A 16,829-nucleotide genomic window follows, 5' to 3' on the forward strand; every position below is an offset into this window, starting at 1 on the left:
TCTCTCTCTCTCTCTCTCTCTCTCTCTCTCTCTCTCTCTCTCTCTCTCTGTCTTTCTCGCTTGCTTGTTGCTTAGACAGTGTCTCACTACGTAGCATTGACTAGACTGTAACTCACTATATGGACCAGGCTGGCCTTGAAATTACAAAGACCCACCAGCCTCTGCCTCCTAAATACTGGAGTTATAAGTATGAGTGACCATGCCCCACTTTAAATATTTTAAATATATCAGGCCTTTAAAGATATATCTTAATATCTGGGCACAGTGGCAATTACCTCTCATCCTAGCTCTGTGAGGGACTCTGAGGGAAAGGCAGATATATTGATACAAGTTCAAGGTCATCTTGGTCTATGTAGCTAGCTTTAGGCCAGACAGAACTACAAAGCAAGACACTGTTGGGAGAGAGAGAGAGAGAGAGCGCGAGAGCGAGAGCTAAGTGTTTTTCAATTTTGAAATATACAAGACTCAAACATAATTAAAGTCACTAAACCTGGGAGGCATGCCCTACCCCACATAATAAAGACATAAAGCCAATTGTTTTTCTCCCTGAAGCACAAACCAGCACCTATAGCCATGTGGTAGGGTCCTGCCTCTCCCTTCAAACAGGTTTCCCATCTTGAAAACCTTTTTCTCAAGTAGTCAGAATTCTCCTTGATTTTTTTTTTAGTCTTCCTATTCAAAGTTGGAGTGTGTGTGTGTGTGTGTACATACACAGTGTGTGTGTGTGTGTGTGTGTGTGTGTGTGTGTACATACACAGGATCTGGAGACTGGAGAGCTTCCTAACTGAAGATCTTCCCTGAGGTTCAGAAGTACTGGGATTACAGAATTCTATCATCCAAGGCTGCTGCTGCTGCTGCTGCTGCTGCTGCTTTTCCTTCTTCCTCTTTCTCCTCTTCCCCCTCCCCCTCCCCCTCCCTCTCCCCCTCCCATTCTCCTCCTCCTCCTTCTCCTCCTTCTCCTCTTCTTCCTCCTCCTCCTCTTCCTCTTCCTCTTCCTCTTCCTCCTCCTCCTCCTCCTCCTTCTTCTTCTTCAACATAGGGTCTCACTAAGCAGGGCAGTGGTGGCATACACTTAATAACAGCATTAATAACAGCACTTGAGAGGCAGAGGCAAGTGGGTCTCTATAAATTCAAGGCCAGCCTAGTCTCCAGATCGAGTTCCAGAACAGCCAAAGCTACACAGAGAAACCCTGTCTCCAAAAAAGAAAAAAAAAAGAAAGAAAAAGAAAGAAAGAAAAGAAAAAGGAAGATGAAAAAAAGAAAAAGAAAAAAAGGGAAAAAACTAAAATAAGATAGGGTCTCACTTTATAGCCTTAGCTGGCCTAGAACTCCATATGTAGACCAAGCTCTCTATGTAGACCAAACTCAAAAAGATCCACCTGCCTCTGCCTCCCAAATGCTGGGACTGAAGATATGAGCTATGACTGGTGATTTAGCTCAGGGATAGAGCATTTGCCTAGCAAGCATCGGGCTCTGGGTTTAGTCCTCAGCTAAGGAACGGAGGAGGCATATGCTTCCCAGCCCAAGGCTTCATTTCGGTCAAGCTTCTGTACATGAATCTCATTCTGAGGCATTTACTGAACTTGCCTCCTAAAAAGCCTTCCTGAACCTTTCCATCACACCCCATGGGCATTTCCTGTCCCTCAATTTCATTGGCCTCGTTTTAGCGTCTAGTACAACTTGCTCCATGAAGTCCCCATTGCCCCTGTGGTCTGTGAAGCTAGACAATCCTTTCACCCATGAGTCATGAAGTTGTGAAGGAGCATCAAAGGCCCTAATAGGTGTCCTATACAATGTAGGTCCTCAACTTCTCTACCTCAAGAAGAGGTTCCTAATCTTTAATGAGCAACTAATAATTCAAAGGGTGGTCAATAGATGAAAAGACATCATTTAAGAAACACCTGTGACTAGCAGTCATTGATTCATTGATTAATTCATCCATTTACTATTCACTCAGCCAGTGTTTCCTGAGTACCAATACATACATTACCTTTAGTAACAAAAACGTAACAGAAGGCCAATGATCTCTGACATCTACTCTTGTGAATGGAGTGAACAGCAAATGTGATAAATTAGAGAGATATATAGTATGTTGCATAGCAACAAGTATTGAGGGCAATTTTAAATGAGGAAGGGAGATACTAATTCCATGTGATTTTACATGATATGGGTAGAGAAGGCCCCACTGGGATCTTGGGCTATTAGTAAGCCTTGTAGTTCTCAGGAAGAATCTTCCAAGTAAAGGGAAGAGCAAATGACAAAAGCCTGAGGTTATAGTGTGCCTCTCATGAAATCCAGAGAGAACAAGGCAGAGTGGCTAGACAGAAGGAGCGAGGAAGAGAACAGGAGAGGTAGAGGTGAGGTGGGTACTGGGGCAAGAGACCATTGTGCCTTATAAGTAATTGTAAAGATTTTGGCTTTAGTGTGTTTGGTTTGGTTGTTTGGTTGGTAGTGATGTCTTGTTTTGATACAAAATCTTATGTAGCCAAGGCTGGCCTTGAACTTACTTTATAACTGAGGATGGCTCTGAACTCCTATTCTTCCTGTCTCACACTCCTGAGTGCTAGAATCACAGGCATGAACCATGATGTCTGGCAAAAACTTGGCCTCCCATTCTGACTAAAAGGAGCCTTTGAAGTGCAGGAAAAAAAGGCTTTTTAGCACATTGCAAATAGTATTATTTCAATAATTCGATGCAGTCTGGTCAGGAGAACAATCGCCATTGTTACATAATGCTTTCTGTAAGCCAAGACACTTAATTCTTTGATGTTCCTGTCTTCAGAAGCTAGAAAGACTGGGATCCGTGTTAATGAAACCAAAGTGCTCACAGTAGCTTTAGTAGAACCATGATGACCTTTTAAGAAGCCTTTTAAGGGAGGTAAGCTCAATGGTTAACAGCACTTACTGCTCTTACAGAGAACCCGAGTTTAATTCCCAGTACTCTCATCTGGTGGCTCACAACTGCCAGTGGCTCACAACTCCAGCTCCAAGGATCCAGTGCATTCTTCTGGTCTCCACAGACACTTGCATGTACACAGTGCACATACATACACTCATGTACACACATGCCATAAAATAAAGACATCTTTCATTGTTTTTTGTTTGTTTGTTTGTTTTTGGTTTTTTTTTTTGTTTTTTTGGGGGTTTTTTGTTGTTGTTGTTGTTGTTGTTATTTTTTCGAGACAGGATTTCTCTGTGTAGCCCTGGCTATCCTGGAACTCACTCTATAGACCAGGCTGGCCTCGAACTCAGAAATCCACCTGCCTCTGCCTCCCAAGTGCTGGGATTAAAGGTGTGCACCACCACTGCCTGGCTATCTTTCATTGTTTTAAAGGCACAAGTGGAAACTTAAGGGAGATGGAGAATATTTTGAACTGGGGGAAAGGCTACCCTTGTTATGCTGGAGTTTAATAAAGGTAGTCAGCCTGAAGTCCTGAAAGCAGGAAAATGGGCTGGAGAGATGGCTCAGTGGTTAAGAGCACTGACTGCTCTTCCAGAGGTCCTGAGTTCAATTCCCAGCAACCACATGGTGGCTCACAACCACCTGTAATGGGATCTGATACCCTCTTCTAGTGTATCTGAAGATAGCTGCAGTGTGCTCATATACGTAAAATAAATAAATCTTAAAAAAATAATCTCCAGCTATAAATGGGTTGGAGCCTCATATTTCTATGAGTACACACACTATTTAAATAAATCTTATATAAAGAGAAGCTGAGCAGGGCTGCAAATGTAGCTCAGAAGTAGAATGTAGGCATTGCCGGCACGATGCCCTGAGTTTAGTCCCAAGCACCACCCTTATTTCCATAAAAAATACCTGAATGCCACTGTTCTTCAGCAGTCTCAGAGAAGACAAATTATGCCACGGACATTTGAGAATACAAACTTTCATCTAGCAGAGCCCCAGCACAATTCACAGGGGGCCCACAAAAGTTTTCTTTTAAAAAATTTAAATGGTTTTATTTATTTATTGCATATGGAGAAGAGCGGCATACACATGTCATGGTTTGTGGGTTGTGAGACGGAGTCAGTTCTCTTCATCTACCGGTAGGGTCCCAGAGATGGAGCTCAGATCATCAGGCTCAGCACCAAACACCAGCCATCTCACCAATCAGAGATCCATATAAGTTTTTTTTTTTTTTTTTTTTTTTTTATTATTTATTTATTTTATTTATGAGTACACTGTCGCTGTCTTCGGACACACCAGAAGAGGGCATCCAATCTCATTACGGATGGTTGTGAGCCACCATGTGGTTGCTGGGATTTGAACTCACGACCTCTGGAAGAGCAGTCAGTGCTCTTAACCGCTGAGCCATCTCTCCAGCCCCTCCATATAAGTTTTTTAAAGGATTGTATTAGCAGAATCGCTGCTGGCTTAGCTCAAAAGAAGCAAAAAATGATACAAAATGTTCTAAAGCAAAACAAGGAGGTTGAAAAAACCTCCCAGAAGATAAGAAAATAAAGAGACCACTGGGGAGCCAAGCACTCTGAAAAAGTATGCTCAGGTCTTGAGTTCTAATACCAATGGCCAAGCTGTACCTTTCTGGATTTAGGATATCTATGGTCTAGTGAGTACTTTGTATACCTCGCTCCCTTTGTGACTAGGAATATCTATGGAACTGTTCCTGCGCGTGACTTGTCTCCCATCCTGCCTTTAGGTGTTGGGAATGGGGTGGGTGGGAACAGGAATATAAGGTTTTGTTGTATTCATAGGTCTTCAGATCACCACAGTCAGTAACTAAGGAGCCACCCATAAGGCATTAGTCAAGAAAAACCCCACTTTAATCCCAGGGCTGGGAGTGCTGGGAATGCTGGGATTAAAGGTGTGCACAGCACACCTGGCCTTCTTAGCCAGTTTTCTATTGATGTGATAAAACACTAGCCAAAAGCAATTTGGGGAGGGAAGGGTTTATTTGGTTTACATACCCCAGGTCATAGTCCACTGAAGAAAGCCGAGGCAGGAACACAAACAGAGCAGGTGCCTGGAGGCAGAAACCATAGAGGTGCAACGCTTGTTGGCTTGCTCCTCAGGGCTTGCTCAACCCGCTCTTACATAATCCAGGACCATCTTGTTTAGGAGTAGCACCTCCTACAATGGGCTGGGCCCTCCCTATCTAATCATTAATTAAGAAAATGTCCCCACAAACTTTCCTACAGGCCAATCTGATGAAGGTGATTCCTCAAAAAGACTCCCTCTTTCCAGGTATGATTAGAATTATGTCTAACTGACAAAAATCAACCAGCACACCAGACAAATACTTTACCACTGAGCTGCACGCCCAGCCTTGGAATGTGATTACTGAGATTAGTGTTACTGGATTGGACTCCCACTTTGCTCCCTTGTGGATTCTTCTTTTTGAGGAGCCAGGACACTCAGATAGTCTGTGAAGTTGCTCACATGGAAAGGGACTGCGTCTTCCTGCCAGCAGCCTGCCTCCTTGTCAATCGTGGAAATGAACTATCTTAGAAATGTATCTTCCAGCCCCAGGCAAGACTTTACATGACTGCAATGAGACCGAAAATAGGCTGGCTCCAGGGTCCAGTACTATTGCCTGTGTGTGTGTGTGTGTGTGTGTGTGTGTGTGTGTGTGTGTTGTATCTTACTTTTCTACAGCAGTGGTAAAACACTATACTTATATTTTTAAAGTGTTTCATTTGGCTTTTGGTTGAGTTAGAGCCCTTGATGGTAGAGCAAAGGAATATCTGAGAGCTCACATCTTGATTCACAGCCACAAGGCAGAGAGAGAGAGAGAGAGAGAATAAATCTCTTGTGTGTTGTATAAAAGCATTCACCTGTCAATAAAAGGCTGATTGGACAATGAGCTGAGGCAGAATTAGAAGGTGGTTGGACATCTGGCAGAGACAGATAGGATTCTGGGAAATAGTCCCGTGTGGAAGATTTGTCCCAGTACACTGAAAGAGACAGTCTCATGAAATTGAGGTGAGGTAACTAACCATATGGCACTCACAGAATAAGTTGGCTTAGGCATTTATTCATATAGAATTTCGTCCCCAAGTTATTATTCTGGGGAACTTGGTCATGGGTGGAAAGCCATGATGTGTGTGTGTGTGTGTGTTTAGAGAGAGAGAGAGAGAGAGAGAGAGAGAGAGAGAGAGAGAGAGAGAAATGGATCAGCTATTTCACATCTCTCATCCATGGAAGAGAGGATAAAAGGATTGTAAGAGCCAGATGTTGGGGAGGACTTGAACAAAACAGTGACTGCCTGGCCCCGCTGTACTCACAGACTCACAGCAGCTACAGTTGCTTGCACAAGACCTGCACAAGATCAAGCCAGTCAACATTCCAGCATGGCAGGCTTGGGCTCACAACTCCCCACCCCTAGCTAAGGAGCTATTGACAGTTGATAACTTCTAGTGTAGGGAGAATCATCTCTTCTTAAGGACATGGCCTCTAGTAGTCAAATTACACTCTAGTGGATGCTTCCATATGTTCAAGTATATGGGCAGCACAAATTAGACATAATATTCTTGTTTTTAGACAAGATCTCTCTATGTAGAACAGGCTGGATTTGAATTCACAGATATCCTCCACCCACCTGCATCTGCCTCTTGAGTGCTGGGATTAAATGTGTACACTACTAAGCCTAACACATTTTTACAGAGAGAAACAACTTTGACAGATAAGATGGTTCAGTGGGTAAGGATGCCTGCCACCAATCCTGACAACTTAAATTCAATCGATGGAATTCCCAGGGTGGAAGGAGAACTGACTACCTCATGAAAATTGTTCTCTGACCTTCATAGAAATGTATGCTCATGCACTCCAGGGTACACACACAGTAAATGAACAAGCAAGTAAACAAACAGACAAGGAAGGAAGAAGAGGAGGAGGAGGAGGAGGAAGAAGAAGAAGAAAAGGAAGAGGAGGAAAAGGGAGAAAGATGGCTTAACGGGTAGATTCCATCAATGAACTGAGCTCAATCCTTGGAACTCATATAGTGGTGGAGAGACCCAACTCTCAAAAGTTGTCCCTGACCCCCACACTCATGACCAAGTACAGTCAAACACAACATACACATACACATAAATATATAATACACACATACACAGAGAGAGAAAAAATAAAATATTTTTCATTAAAAAAATCCAATAGTAATGGCTTCTCTGTAATCTTAGCACTGGGATGGTAGAGGCAGACAATGAGGAGTTCAAAGCTAGCCTCAACTACATGAGACTCTGCCTCAAAACACCAAAAAACAAAAACAAAAACAAAAACAAAAAAACCTCAGCAATTAAGAGTGCTTGCTGCTCTTCCAGAGGGCAGTACCCAGCACCCATATCAGGCAACTTAGAACTGCACATTAACTCCAGCCACAGGGGATCTGATGTCCTCTTCTGGCCTCTGCATGCACTTACACTTGACATGGCGCGCGCACACACACACACACACACACAGTCATATTCACATACACAAAAATAAATCATGGGTAGGGAAAAAAAGAAGTTGAGAGTGTATGAAAGAAATATGTACAGATAAGGCAAAATCACCAAAACACTGAAAGGAGATGCTGAGAGAGAGTCAGGAGAAGCTGAGGAAGGAATAAAGGAAGGAAGTGGTAAAACCAGAGTGGCTGGAGGCTAAGCTACTCAGCCAGAGCTGAAACCGTGGCAGACTGATAACTCCTGCTCCACCCAAAGTTAAAGCAGGGGTGTACGGTACACCCTGGATTCTCCTTCCTCCTCCCTGCCCCAGTTTTCCCCCTGAAGGCTGAGACTACAGCGAGATTATTCTGAAAGGAAGCCTGGGAAATGTAGTTTGCAGAAAGTTGCACCATGAATCTCAAAGCAGGTGAACAGCTGGCAGATAACCTCTTTCCTTATTTACAAACAGTCTAGTGTTTTTGTATTTGAGACAGGCCCTCACTACGTAGTATTGGCTTGCCTGGAACTTACTAGGTAGACCAGACAGGTCTCAAACCCATAGAGATCCACCTGCCTTGGCCTCCTGAGTGCTGGAACTAAAGGTATACACCAAAATGACCAGCTGTCTTTACATAAAAACTATTCTAGAAAGTAGTCAGGTGTTAAAATCTTTGTTCTAGCTGGACATGGTGACATGTTTATGACCCCATCACTTGGAAGTAGAGTCAAGAGAATCAGGAGTTCAAAGCCAGCCCATGATACAAGAAACCCTCCCTAAAACAAAGTCTTTGATCTGAGGATTCTAGTATTTACCATGTCATGTTAAGCAGCAGGGAGTCTAGTCCAGACAACTTGACTGAATCTTGTTGTCTGAGTCTAGCTCTTTTATATGCTAAGAGTTTGATTTAGAAACAAGTTATCTCAACTATTTGTGACTCAGTTTCCAACACTGACTTCTCAGAGGTGTGGTCACCTTTCAATGAGATAATATATGCAAAATGCTATGAATAAAGCCTAGCAGATGGTGAGTGATCCTAGAAGCACTGAAAATAATTGTTGACATTTATTTTAATCACACACACACAAGTTACAATGTATGCCACAGCACACCAGTAGATGGAATTTATCCATGTCTCATATACAAATCACAAGTAACATGAAGATAAATTTAATCAATATTTTTAGCAATTCTGCAGATGAAACAAAGTTCACTGTATGGAATTTCCTACCTGTGGCGCTGTGTTGGTGCTCAAACAGTTTAAGATTGTGGGATCTGTTCAGATTTGAAATTTCAGATTAGGGGAACATATTACTGAACTTCTCCATGCCAGCACTTCCTTATCTGTAAAATGGATGTGACCATAGAATCTACCTCACAGGACTGTTGACAAGAGGAACAAACATCTCGCTGTTAAATATTTACTATATGTGTACTAAGTGTACTTAGGTATAAGCCTGAAATGTGAAAAAAATTCAATTTTTATTCTTTGTAAATATTACCCACCTGTGCCTCAGGAAGCCGGAAACCCACAAAATTTAATAATAGCACCCTACGCCTGAGAATAATTGTTGCTATTGGACAGAAGCACTTCACTTCCTATGTCTGCCAACGTGCTTAGGGGTCAATCTGCATTATTACCCTAAATGTTCACAAGTACCATAGGAGGGAGTGGCACTATCAAGACCCTCAATTTTACAGGACTGCTGAACGGAGGAGTAATTTTCTCAAGTTCACCGAACCAGCAAGTGAAGCCATATTATGTATTTACCATCCGTGCGATCTTACTGGATCTCAGCAGGGGAACAAGCAACACTGTTGGGAAGGTACCCAGTCTAGGCCTCAGCCTACAGGAAGTGTCAGATTCCAAAGCTGAGGCGGGGGCGGGAGTGATAAACATTGTAACAGATAATTATAATAGCGCCTGGTAATTGGTTCAGGAAAGGCTTACTACCAGAAGCGCTACCGGATCTCAGGCGTTGGGTCAAGAAAAAGTACTGAGAATTTAAGGGTCCAAAGACACTTAACAGTTACGGCGGGTAAAAGAGACATCCTTTGACAAGATACGACCCGAAAGATAACGCAGGCGGCAGGCAAAGGGCTATCCAGAGGCTTACGGCAAAAGCAACCCGGAAAAGGGCTGAGCGCGGGTGGGCGTGGCCGCGCGGTGACTGGCAGGGGTGGGGCCAGGCTGGCCGCGCCCCTCGTCGCCGGCTGCTGGGCTTCGGCCGGGGTCCGCTGGGCACCGCGAGCTGTGCAAAGCCGCCGTCCCGCTCCCCTGAGGGCCACGGGGACCGAGCCGCCCGCCGGATCGGGGACGAACAGTCCACAAAGTTTGGTCTGCGGAGGACGCAGCGTCGAGCCCGGCAGGTGCGGCCGGGCCTGGCCCGGGCGCTCGCGGCCTTCCGGGCGAGCACCGCCGGCACCGGTAAGGAGCGATCAACTCTGAAGTTGGCAAGAGGCGTCACCCCTGTTCCTCTCCGCCGTGCGTCCAGCCCTGGCACCCCGAGCCTGGGTCGCTCCAGGGCTATGCAGCCCCCACCCGGCGCGGAGTTTCCTGTCAGGTAGACAAGCGGCGCCCCGGGACCTTGCCGGCACCCCTGTTCGACCCAGGATGCTATCGGCCTTCCCCCTTCTTTTCCTCCTCCTCGGTAAGAGTCCCCGCCCCGGTGTCACAGCCCGCCGTCTTGCGACTTCCTTGGCGACCCACGACCCCTGCGCCGCCCCGTCGAGCCTCGACCTCCTCTCGGGCTGTCCCACCACTGTCCCACCCACTCAGCCAGGGAAGGCGACCTTACCGCGAGGTCACGCACCTCCTTCCGGCTCTTCTACCCTTTCCTATAAACTGTCCGGAAGTCTCAGATGGGCCTCTCTCTGGAGTTGCCCAGGTGAAGAAAACTTAACTCACTCTGCTGCCCTTTCTCGATCCCCCTCTAGGAGGTGCTCTGGCCCGCCCAGACCGGATCACGTTCCCAAATTCTGGTAAGTAGAGGGAGTTCCTAGGATTCTGGGACGTGGGAATGAAGATACACCCAAGAGAAAGACTCTCTCTCCTGGATCTTGGAATCTGCTGTAATTTTACTTTACAGGAGGGGAAACTGAGGCCAAACGCGAACTTGCACCTGGTAGTTGTCATGAATCATCTCATTTTTTATGTGTAATATCCATATTTTGTCTCCCTAGCTAGTGGTAAGGTCTTCCTGAGAGTAGAAGTAATATTTCCTCTGCCTACTGACCCTGTGGCTGCCACAAAACCTATATTAACATTACTTATAGTGTTAATATTTAAGATGAAGTATAAAGAATGTGGAAGAAGAATGGGGTAACCAACTCCTATAATCCCAGCACTTGGGAGGCAGAGGCAGGAGGATCAGTTCAAGGCTAGCCTCAGCTACATAATGACTTTGAGGATAGCCTAGGCTACAAAAGATTTTTGTCTTTAAGAAAAATAATGAAGAGGAAGGGGGGACCAGTTGGCTGTCACTGGTAGGTGGGGTTTTTGCCTTCTTGAGGCATCCAGAGATATCTAGGGGAGGAAGAATGTTTAAAAAAAAAAAAAAAACTGTATCAGTGTCTCCACCTTCTCCCTCCAGCTTGTGAGGCACCCCCAGCAGTGCTCTTGGAAGTACAAGGCACTTTACAGAGGCCTCTAGGCCGGGACAGCCGAAGCTCCCCTGCCAACTGCACCTGGATTATTCTGGGCAGCAAGGAGCAGACAGTAACTGTCAGGTGAGAAACAAGGCAAGTCCCCATTTCTCTCTACTGTCCCTTCCCTCTCACTCTGCAAAAGCCTTAGATCACTTCTCTATGTATTTCCATCCTTGTCAGCAGGATAGAACTTGGTTTGGCTGGGTCTGCTGTAAAGGCTTGGTTTCTAGGCCAGAGATGGTAAATTGAAGCTAAGCTGTGGTGGATGTTTAGCTTGGGGACTGGCCATCTCCAAAGGATTCTAGAAATTATTCTGGACTCAGCTAGACTTGTGATGAGTCCTTCAATCCATAGCATGGCCCACTTGTTCATCAGCATAGACTCTTCCTCAGGGTTGGGACTGTATTACTAGCTCATTGGTTGAACACTCGGGTGGAGTGTGCAGAAGTCCTAGGTTCTGTCCTTAGCAAAATAATTCTCTGGGTCTGCCTTTCTGCATTGCGTCTTACTCCTCCCTCTCCCCTCTCCCCCCTCTTCCCTTCTCTCCTCTTGTCTTTCTTCTTCTTCTTCTTTTTTTTTCTTCTGTTTTGAGACAGAGTTTCACTGTGCAGCCCAGGTTGGCCTTAAGTTTGTGCTCCAGCTCATCCTCCCAAATTTTGAGTTTTCCTGTGAAATCACTATGCCCAGTATTCCTTTTTCTTTTTGTTTTTTTCTTATTTTTCCTTCTTTCTTTTTTTGCTGTTGTTTTTGTTTGTTTGGGTTTTTTTGTTTTTTATTTGGTTGGTTTGTTGGTTGAGGTTTTGTGTGGTTTTGGTTTCGGTTTTGTTCATTTTGCTTTCACTACTGGGAAACAACTCAGGGTTTCACACATCCTAGATAAGACCGACCACTCTGTCTCTAAGCAACAGTCCCAGCCCTGTACCCCTAAGTCTCCTCACTGGGGCCCGTGTTAGCTGGCAGTTTGCCTCATACATTTCACTTGATAACAGCCCTCAGGCAGAGGTAGACAGATCTCTGTGAGTTCGAGGCTAGCCTGGTCTAAGTTCTGAGTTCCAGGATAGCCAAGGCTACAAAAAAAAAAAAACCTATCTCAAAAACAAAATAAACAAACAAAACACCAAAGAATTTATCCACAATGGTACATAAAGGAGAAAACAATCTAAAAAGAGGCTGTGTTGACCCACGGGACAGCCGTGAGGATCTCAGATTTTCCTCATCGCTTGTAGAGCTGAGCTGTTGTGGTTAGTTGAACTATGATACATTTTGTCATGTAACTGCTGGTCACTGTGCTTGGGCGATGGTATCACAACAACTGCAAAGTAATAATCCAGGTCTCACCTTGGTCCCTGAGCACATCAGTTCTCTCAGAGGACTCTAGGAAGGGTCTTGTGGTCTAATGGCACCTCTGTTGGAACTTTCTCCATTGATTATATTTTACTGTTAAAGGATTGGCTGAGTTCTCATTTGGCTGTTTGTATCATTGGTAAGGAAGCATTTATGTTCCTGGGCTACCAGGGACTAGTCATCAAGACGGGAGGTGGCGAGCAAAACTCTAGAACATCTCATGTCTTGCTCTTCTGTACCTCATAGGTTCCAGAAGCTGCACTTGGCCTGTGGCTCAGAGCATTTAATCCTGCACTCCCCTCTGCAGCCACCAATCTCCCTGTGTGAGGCCCCTCCTGGCCCTTTGCAGCTACCAGGGGGCAATGTCACCATTACATACATCTATACTGGGGCCAGAGCACCCATGGGCCAGGGCTTCTTGCTGACTTACAGTCAAGGTAAGCTGAACAGGGAGTGCCTTGGGATCAATAAAGAAGTGGTTGTCCCGGGAAGAGGCGAGGAGCCTGGGAGTTCTGGCACTCCCCTGTCTCTTGGTGCCTCTGCAGATTGGCTACTGTGCCTGCAGGAAGAGTTCCAGTGCCTGAACCACCGCTGCATTCCAGCAGCTCAGCGCTGTGATGGAATCGATGCCTGTGGCGATGGCTCTGATGAGGCAGGTTGCAGCTCAGATCCATTCCCTAACCTCAGTCCAGCCCCCGCACCAACTCTGGCCTGCAATCTCACCTTGGAGGACTTTTATGGGGTCTTTTCTTCCCCTGGATATTCACACCTGGCCTCAGTCTCCCACCCCCAATCCTGCGTGTGGCTGCTGGACCCCCATGATGGCCGGCGGCTGGCAGTGCGCTTCACAGCCTTGGACTTGAGTTATGGAGATGCCGTGCATGTGTATGATGGTGCTGGGCCCCCTGAGACCCCTCGACTGCTACGTAGTCTCACCCACTTCAGCAATGGCAAGGCTGTCACTGTGGAGACCCTGTCTGGTCAGGCTGTTGTGTCCTACCACACAGTTGCTTGGAGCAGTGGCCGGGGCTTTAATGCTACCTACCACGTTCGGGGCTACTGTTTACCTTGGGACAGACCCTGCGGCTTGGGCTCAGGCCTGGGAGCTAGTGAAAATCTTGGCGAGCGTTGCTATAGCGAGGCACAGCGCTGTGATGGCTCATGGGACTGTGCTGATGGCACAGATGAAGAGGGTTGCCCTGGCTGTCCACCGGGACACTTCCCCTGCGGAGCTGCTGGCACCCCTGGCGCCACAGCCTGCTACCTGCCTGCTGACCGCTGCAACTACCAGACATTCTGCGCTGACGGAGCAGATGAGAGGCGCTGCCGGCATTGCCAGCCCGGCAACTTCCGGTGCCGTGATGAGAAGTGTGTGTATGAGACATGGGTGTGTGATGGCCAGCCAGACTGTACCGATGGCAGTGATGAGTGGGACTGCCCCTACACCCTGCCCCGAAAAGTCATCACAGCAGCGGTCATTGGCAGCCTGGTGTGTGGCCTGTTGCTGGTCATCGCTCTCGGCTGCACCTGCAAACTCTATGCCATTCGCACCCAGGAGTACAGGTCAGTTGAAGGGGGGATGGCGGTGGAGGGGTCGGGACTGAGGGTGAGATGGGACCCATGCAGATCCTGGACACTGAGCAGGCCCACCCTGAGGAGTGGTTCCTGTGATTGGCTCCTGACAGTAGTCTCTAGGAAGGAAGGGACATGACTTCGGACAGACCTGGCCTGGGAATGGAGGGAGGAGGCCTTCTGAGCCAAGGCCCATTGCCTTCACTGTGAGTGACTTAGGACTGAGTGATCCTCCTTTCTTCTAGCATCTTTGCCCCCCTCTCCCGGATGGAGGCTGAGATTGTGCAGCAACAGGCACCCCCTTCCTATGGGCAGCTTATTGCCCAGGGTGCCATCCCACCTGTAGAAGACTTCCCCACAGAGAACCCTAATGATGTAAGTCATTCTTCCAATCTTGTACCTCATGGTGCCAGCCTTGTCTCCTACCTAGCCATCTGGGCCCCTGATTCTGATGTCTGCCTCCTCTCCTTACAGAACTCTGTGCTGGGGAACCTACGGTCTCTGCTTCAGATCTTACGCCAGGATATGACTCCAGGAGGAACATCCGGGGGCCGCCGTCGCCAGCGCGGCCGCTCAGTTCGTCGTCTGGTTCGACGTCTCCGTCGTTGGGGCCTGCTTCCTCGAACCAATACCCAGGCTCGGGCACCTGAGACCAGATCCCAGGTCACACCTTCTGTTCCCTCTGAGGCCCTGGATGACAGTACAGGCCAAGCTTGTGAGGGTGGGGCAGTAGGGGGCCAGGATGGGGAGCAGGCTCCTCCACTGCCCATAAAGACTCCCATCCCAACCCCAAGCACACTTCCGGCCCTTGCTACTGTTTCTGAGCCTCCAGGGCCACTACCCTCCATGCCTGTAGAATCGTCACTGTTGTCTGGAGTTGTACAGGTCCTACGAGGCCGCCTCCTACCCAGCCTGTGGCCCCCAGGCCCCACTTGGACCCAAACTGGAACTCACACAACAGTCCTGTCACCAGAGGATGAGGATGATGTGTTGTTAATGCCACTGGCCGAGCCAGAAGTCTGGGTGGTGGAGGCAGAGGATGAGCCACTGCTTGCCTGAGGGACTCTAGACACAATGGTTTGCTCCTTGGAAGTGGTTCAGCTTCCCTACGGATCTATGTAGCACAGAAAGTTAGTGTCCCTCCAACAGGGAGAGCGTTCACTGAGTGCACCTGTGTATGACAAGAGACTTCACTACCACCCTCTGCCCAGCCTGCTGTCCAGATAGCTGTGTTAAGAAAGATGCGGAAAGGATCACAGACTTGGACACTCCGTCCTTTCCAACTCCCACCCAAAAGTGGCCTTAACTACTAGACTGGTTGGCTGGAGACCTAGGTCCCAAGGGGAGGGTTTGGCTGGGGCGATGGTTTGGCTAGCCTCCGTCCCTGTGGTACCTGGCCCACTTAGAGGACACAAGTGCTTTTGCCTCTTAGCCTGCATCATTGTCCAGGAAATCAAGGCAACAAAAATAAAGGAATCATAGATTTCAGCCCTTGGTAAATCAGCTGTGAGCCTGCATCCTCCTTCCACCCATCTCTGCCTCTTGCTGTGCTTGCTCCTCCTCCAGAGCCTGTGGCTTAGCCTTCCACTCCTGCTCTCTTCCAGTGTGTTCTCAACTTTCCTGCGTGTCCTACTTAGAAGACAGGACCATTCAGGGAACCCTGAGAAATAAATAACCTTCTCCACTTCATTCACCAGGACCCAGCCCTATACTGACTGACATCAGGCTCAGCCTCAAGCCTGAACTCAGTGCAGGCCCAGTTCAGAGCCAGCTGAGCCCTGAAGTCAAGAAGAGTTCTGTTTATGGAATGCTCTCAGAGCACAGATCACAGCAGCAGTGTGTTCCCGGGTAAAACCTGGGAGCCACTCGCTCTCCACCCCAGCCAGGCAAGAGAGGTGAGGTCTCCATCTGGATCCTTCAAAGCAGGTAGAGAAGCAGAAGGAAAGGATTTGAGGTGGTGAAATTACTGGAAAGGATTTGAGGTGGTGAAATTACTGGCATGACTGACCAAATCTAAGGGGTTTTCCTGGAGGAGGGCCCCAACTGAGTTCTCAACCATGCTGTCAGCAGTAAGCCGAATTCTAGGCAGGAGAAGCAGATTAAAACACAGGCTAGACCCAACCTTGGTGAAGACCAAAGAGAGGTCGGAGCTGAAGTGCTGGGGATGGTGGGTGAGGGTTTGGAATGGGAGAAGTGTTGGAACCCTGGCTGATGACAGAAGCTACCCCAGAGCCTCAGAGGAAAGTCAGCATTCCCTACAAGTCCCCAGGAAACTGGCTTCCCCAGGCTCTCCCCTCTGAGGACCCTCAACAACTTGCATCAGGGAAACCCTAAGCTTTGACCTCACCAGAGATTGCTGCCAGGCTAGGGCTCTTACACTTTTCTCTTTGGGCCCTCCTTCCCAAGATAACCCTTGGACCCTTCAAGCAAAAATGGTATAAGTGGTTCAGAGTGAGTTCCAGGACAGCCAAGGCTACCCAGGCAGACTCTGGGGGAGATTTAAGTGAAGCTGCCTGCTCTCTCACTATAGCCACCTCTGACCCTGCTGACTGATACCTTAGTCCCTCCACCTCCCAAGGCCTTTCCCTTCCTAGGGTATTTGCACCTTGGACAGTGAGAGGGATCCTGGTTGGGATGCATCAGCATGTTGGGCTGAGCTTACAGGTCATTGTACGCGTACATAGCAGTTTATCCTGTTCTGGTGTAAGCAAGAACTTTGCTTTTGCCAGCCACAGTGGAACCCCAGGATTGGTGGGAAGGGAAATCAACCTTGCACAGACAATACAAGGAAGCAGATGTGCTCACTAAGGTTTCCTTTCTAAGAGTCTCTTAGGGCCACCAAGGGCTGGAATTGCAGGCATGTAACACCACACCAGGTTGTTTG

At 47.5% G+C, this 16,829-nt stretch overlaps 2 protein-coding genes across 2 annotated transcripts in view; one reads left to right on the forward strand and one right to left on the reverse strand.

Moving 5' to 3' along the window:
* Positions 1-10,252, reverse strand: part of Slc7a7 (solute carrier family 7 member 7) — an 88,184-nt gene extending 77,932 nt beyond the window's left edge. The window contains exon 1 of the mRNA XM_028788437.1: positions 10,195-10,252. The gene's annotated coding sequence lies outside the window, so the exon portion shown is untranslated. The remainder of the gene's footprint in view (positions 1-10,194) is intronic.
* Positions 9,564-15,448, forward strand: Lrp10 (LDL receptor related protein 10). Its single transcript, XM_028788433.1, has 7 exons — positions 9,564-10,032; positions 10,319-10,363; positions 10,975-11,110; positions 12,620-12,810; positions 12,919-13,936; positions 14,191-14,320; positions 14,420-15,448. Exons 1-7 carry the CDS (start codon positions 9,996-9,998, stop codon positions 15,002-15,004), a joined length of 2,142 nt encoding a protein of 713 aa, XP_028644266.1. The 5' UTR covers positions 9,564-9,995; the 3' UTR covers positions 15,005-15,448.
* Positions 15,449-16,829: the final 1,381 nt, after the last annotated feature.

The sequence above is a fragment of the Grammomys surdaster genome, unplaced genomic scaffold (assembly GCF_004785775.1).
Source record: "Grammomys surdaster isolate TR1022 unplaced genomic scaffold, NIH_TR_1.0 125750, whole genome shotgun sequence".
NCBI lineage: Eukaryota > Metazoa > Chordata > Mammalia > Rodentia > Muridae > Grammomys > Grammomys surdaster.

Bases quoted from the DNA above. Each gene is read 5' to 3' on its own strand.
- Lrp10 (XM_028788433.1), top strand. From the start codon at position 9,996: ATGCTATCGGCCTTCCCCCTTCTTTTCCTCCTCCTCG. The intron at 12,811-12,918 runs GTAAGCTGAACA...GTGCCTCTGCAG, and splicing joins CTTGCTGACTTACAGTCAAG to ATTGGCTACTGTGCCTGCAG. The intron at 14,321-14,419 runs GTAAGTCATTCT...CTCTCCTTACAG, and splicing joins CCACAGAGAACCCTAATGAT to AACTCTGTGCTGGGGAACCT.